The 4,921-nt window shown below is 39.2% G+C and overlaps 1 protein-coding gene and 1 long non-coding RNA gene across 2 annotated transcripts; both read left to right on the forward strand.

Annotated features, from left to right (window-relative positions):
* The first annotated feature begins 551 nt into the window (after positions 1–551).
* LOC126597726 (uncharacterized) lies at positions 552–1,442 on the forward strand. Its single transcript, XR_007614306.1, has 3 exons — positions 552–803; positions 900–973; positions 1,067–1,442. It is a non-coding gene; the product is annotated as an uncharacterized LOC126597726 (long non-coding RNA).
* Positions 1,443–2,143: 701 nt separating this feature from the next.
* Positions 2,144–4,670, forward strand: LOC126595407 (uncharacterized; the record flags this gene model as incomplete). The annotated part of the gene is made up of 6 exons (XM_050261713.1): positions 2,144–2,182; positions 2,264–2,351; positions 2,458–2,552; positions 3,557–3,667; positions 3,757–3,888; positions 4,626–4,670. Coding segments are annotated over 6 exons (510 nt in total), but the record flags the coding sequence as incomplete, so codon positions are not given.
* Positions 4,671–4,921: the final 251 nt, after the last annotated feature.

The raw sequence follows: 4,921 nt of genomic DNA on the forward strand, positions 1-4,921 counted from the left end.
AAGAGATCTGCTTCCTCAATTCAACTAATTTTGTTTGAATTGAAAGAATTAAAAAGTAAAAGTAAAAAAATTCTAAAGCTGAGATTTGATTCAAATGAGCTAGAAGCTATCAAATTAAAGATGAAATTCAAAATTGCATTAAAACGTCGAAAAGTTAAAAATTTATTGGAAAACACCACAAATTGATTAACATATTTGGACCACAAATTGATTAACATATTTGGAATTGGAGCCCTAGAAATCATATAGAAACAAACAATGAGAAATGCTGGCTGCCGGCAGATTCTTGAACTTCTTCTGCCCCCGGAAAAACTGGATCTTTCTCTCGGATGGAGAGAGATGAAATGGAAGAGAGAAGAACGGGGAGGAGAGACGGTGGTGGAGAGAAATGGGTAGGGATTTAAAAGTTTTTTTCTACAAGGATAAACATGTCATTAACATTTTCATTAAAATGTTGATAAAAAAAATAAGCTTAGTAGCACTCTAAATTATTTTAAGCGGGATATACCCACATCCGGTTCTCTCTCTTCCCTCATTTTCAGACTCTCTCACTCTCTAAACCCTTTTTCTCTCTCGAACTCACTCTCTCTCTCTCTCTATCTCTCTCTCTCTCTCTCTCTCTCTCTCTCTCTCTCTCTTTCTCTTGTTTCTGGGATATTTGGATGAGGTTTTTAAGCTATGTGTTCAAGTCTAACCCCTGCATGCACCCTCATCTCTATTTCCAGTTTCCGGCAATAGAAGGAGGACTAACGCCGGCGAATTCGAGCCACGGTTCACCACCAATCCTGCTGCACATGGTCTGGGTAAGTTCTCAGTTATGTTTGTGGGATTTTTCTTTAATTTAATGTTGTGATTTACCTATGTTTTGATGCATGCAAACTCTCTGTCACTTTCTGCAGTTTCGGCGAGTTTTTCTGAACAAAAACTGTTGAATCCGAGGTGGATTCAACCTCTCCTCCTAAACCAGTTCTAGGTGAGTCTCTTTATCTTTGGGATCAATTTGGGACTAAAAATCAGTGAATTTGGAGCTCGGGGAACCCATGATCATCTCTATGTTTTTCTGCAGATTTCAGCATTGGCACCGACTGACGGTCAACGGCAGTCGCCGTAGTTTTGAAAGCGGTAGCGACGACGCCGTTAACTTTAATAGCATATCCTTCCTCTGCATGTATATCGCGTTACATTTAGTTAAATCTCACCGGCGAGTGTGACGTGGCGACCGCGAGTATGACGGCACGTGTTTCCCGGCACGTGACACCACAGTGACGGCGCGTGCAGGACCCGTGACCTTCCCCTAGGTTTTTTGGTGTTCTGATCACGTGGTGTCCTCCGTATGTTGCAAATTCATAACCGAAATGGTAGTTTTGGACGAATTTCGATAAAATGTCAATTAAAGCTTAACTTAGCTTATTATGATTACAACGGACTCATTAGAGGATCAAAAGGATTTAGGCAAGGAGCCTATTGACGAGTGACGCACTGCTTACCTATAAGTGAACCCTCTCGAAAAATTAAACAACAAGCAATGAGACTTTCGCAACCCACAATTATCACAAAAATCCTTATTTGAAACTAAAAAAAGTGGACCCTAACAAATGCCTAGAAGCTAAAACACCAAGTACTTGACGAGACGGATGCCTGAGACAGCGATGCCATAAAAAGGCAACGCAAAAGCGTTCTTTGAAGCAGAAGTCTTAGAAGCACGACCAAGTTTAATTGGATAGAGTCCATTAGGGGTGGGTTGGAAAAACCGAAAACCGAAAAAAACCGGACCGAAAACCGAATCGAGACCGAAAAAAACCGAACCGAACCGAAGCTGTCTGGTTCGGTTTCGGTTTCTGAGGTTCGAAAACCGAACCGAACCGAACCGAACCGAACCGAAGTCTTCAAAACGACGTCATTTTATGCTATTTTATTAATTAATAATCCTAATTCTAATACGCCACCGTTTTACCGAGTGTAACCTAAACCTAGGTCTAGTCCTCCTTTCTCGGTCTCGCCTGTTTTCGCACTCCCAATTCGCGCAGCCCCTCCCTCCTTCCCTCCTCTCAAACTCTATCTCAAACTCTATCTCTCTGCTCTCATTCCCAGCGGCGGTGACTGAGAATTCACCCAAAGCCAAACCTCTAAAGCCCGAGTCTGACTCTCAAAACTCTGTCTCTCAAATTCTGTCTCTCAAAAGGTTAGTACTCTCGACTACACTCTCACATTTAATTTTCTGCTGCAGATTCAAACCAAACCTCTAAACCCGAGTCTTAAACAGGTCAGAGCACTGGAAGTGACTGAGGATTCTCTATTATTTCTCCCATCAGCAATCGGCACTGGGCGAGTTAGCACTGGAAGTGACTCAGGTGCTTCAAAAATTCTCTCTTATTTCTTGTTTGAAAACTTCGATTGAAACCCATGACCCATCTGTTTTCCCCAATTCATGTCTTCATTCAATTTGTTTAAAATTAGGGTTGTTGAAGACGAGATTGAAAGAGTTCGAAAAGCGGGAATTTCTCGGTGGATTTAAGAACAGTGAGTTTGTGGAGAAATTCAAGTCCAGCTTGGTATGTTCTCTCTACCTTCATTTCGAAATTTGTTGCTTTCGGCTTTGAGTTTTCATAGCAATTGAATTTGTTAACTTTGCATTTTGATTGCTACATTTACCAATTTGGGTTTACAGCACTAGGCCAAGTAGAGGTAGGCGTAAATGGATTGGGGGTTTGGGGTTGATCTTGTAAATTACTGTGTGATTAGCCTGTAGTTTTAGGGTTCCTAGACTTGCTCAAACTTCCAATTTTCATCTGCTGTGCACTGTCTACAGATCTTGCCAGATTTCAAATTAGATTTTTGGGTCTCTTGGTTAATCTTGATTTTTCCTATTTTATTTGTTCCTTCTTTTTGGATGTGCTAATTCCTGGTTTTTGTTTCTTCCATGCAATTTTATATAACTACAGAAAGGAATACCCAACGTACTATTAGCATTAGACTTGTGGGAAACATGTGCTTTTAAAATCAAAAGCAGTAACATAACACCAAGAGACTGCATATTCAGTAACCATAGAAAGAACAAAAACAAGTCAACAAATGAAAAAAAAAACGACAAGTATACGTTTCCAATCTAGTAACCTGTTGATCTTATAATGGGTTATAACCTGTGACTTCTTTCTTCTACAAAAGATGCCTCACCTCGGTAGATCTCACACGGCATTTCTACTCCCTGGGAAAACAAATGTTTGAGAAATGAATCAGTTAACAAGCTGAATAAGCTGCACGCTATCAAAGAAAATATGCCTTCTAACAGTTGAAATGTACATTGCTCAAATATGAAATTATAGGATTAGGGAAGAGACACATGCAGTATCATTCTTTAACAATTAAAGGTCAGGTGGTAAAGGTCATGAAAGCATCAATTGGGGACTTAAATAAACACAAGTTTTATAAATTGTTAAACTTTGCTTTTAATTCGAAATCTCTAGGTTTTGGTGTTTGACAATTGAACAACTTTGCTTTTAATTTAGTAGGTATTGGGATGTAAAAGTCTTATCTTTTTGTTTTGTATCTTAATTAGATGAAGTCAAGTGCATCAAAGGCCTCGCCCTCGAGCTCAAGCTCAAACTCAATGAGATCATCAAATAGCTCCCGTGAAAAAATAAACTCATCTACTTCTACTCCATCACAAGTAAGTTGTCATTTTTATACTTTCTATGGTTTTTATGTCTCAATTTATTTAATAATTAATTGTAAAGATTGTTTCTCTTATTTTTGAAGGACATTGTTGGTGAATCAACTCCACCTCAACTCCCCATGGTGGCAACTCAACATACTCCTCTTACTCATGGTGGATCCACAAATTTATCCAATGCAACTCCAAAACAAGGTGGCTCATGCTCGAGTGATCAAGTAAGTAAAGAAGACACTCCTTTGGATAAATTGGATTCACTAAAAAGTCATTCAAGATCTACAATTTGGGAGCATTTTGATAGGGTAATTGAGGATGGTAGAGTTAAAGGGGTGTGCATGTATTGCAAGAAATCATATATGGCCGACACGGATAAAAATGGCACAACTAGTTTAAGAAATCACTTAGCTAGATGTAGGAGCTATGGTCCTAATAAGGAAATATTTGCGGCAAATAGGCAAAAGATCTTAACCTTTGCCGGCACAAAAGATAAGTTGGAAGCTATTGGTTTTTCTCAAGTGGAAGTTACTAAGGCTTGTGTTGAGATGATAATTATAGACGAGTTACCTTTTTCTTTCGTCGAGGGAGATGGGTTTCGTCATTTTTGCATGCATGCATGTCCTTTGTGGAGAGTACCTAGTCGTAAGACAATAGCTAAAGATGTACTTGGCTTGTTTTACTCCGAAAAGGAGAAATTGAAAAGTCAGTTGAAGACATTTAGGGTGTGTCTAACAACGGATACATGGACTTCTATACAACAAATAAATTACATGGTTCTCACCGCTCATTTTATTGATGATGATTGGATGTTACAAAAAAAAAATATTTTGAACTTTTGTGTCATTCCAAATCATAAGGGAGAATCCATTGCTCAACTATTGGAGGAGTGTTTGGTGGAGTGGGGCATAGAGAAGGTGTTAACTATTACGGTTGATAATGCTTCGGCAAATGATTCCAGCTTAAGGGATTTGGTGCACCGAATAAGTGGGTGGGGGATTCCTAATGCACTTTTGCATGATGGAAAATATTTGCACATGAGGTGTGTTGCTCATATCCTTAATTTGGTGGTGAATGATGGGATTAAAATGTTGAATACCGCCATACAAAGCATTCGTAATGCGGTTAGGTATGTAAGATCTTCCCCTCAAAGGTTGGAGAGCTTTAAAAGGTGTGTTGAGAAAGTGAGAATAGAAGGCAAAGGGCTTGTGATTTTAGATGTCCCTACTAGGTGGAATTCCACATTTTTAATGTTGG

The sequence above is a fragment of the Malus sylvestris genome, chromosome 13 (genome assembly GCF_916048215.2).
Source record: "Malus sylvestris chromosome 13, drMalSylv7.2, whole genome shotgun sequence".
NCBI lineage: Eukaryota > Viridiplantae > Streptophyta > Magnoliopsida > Rosales > Rosaceae > Malus > Malus sylvestris.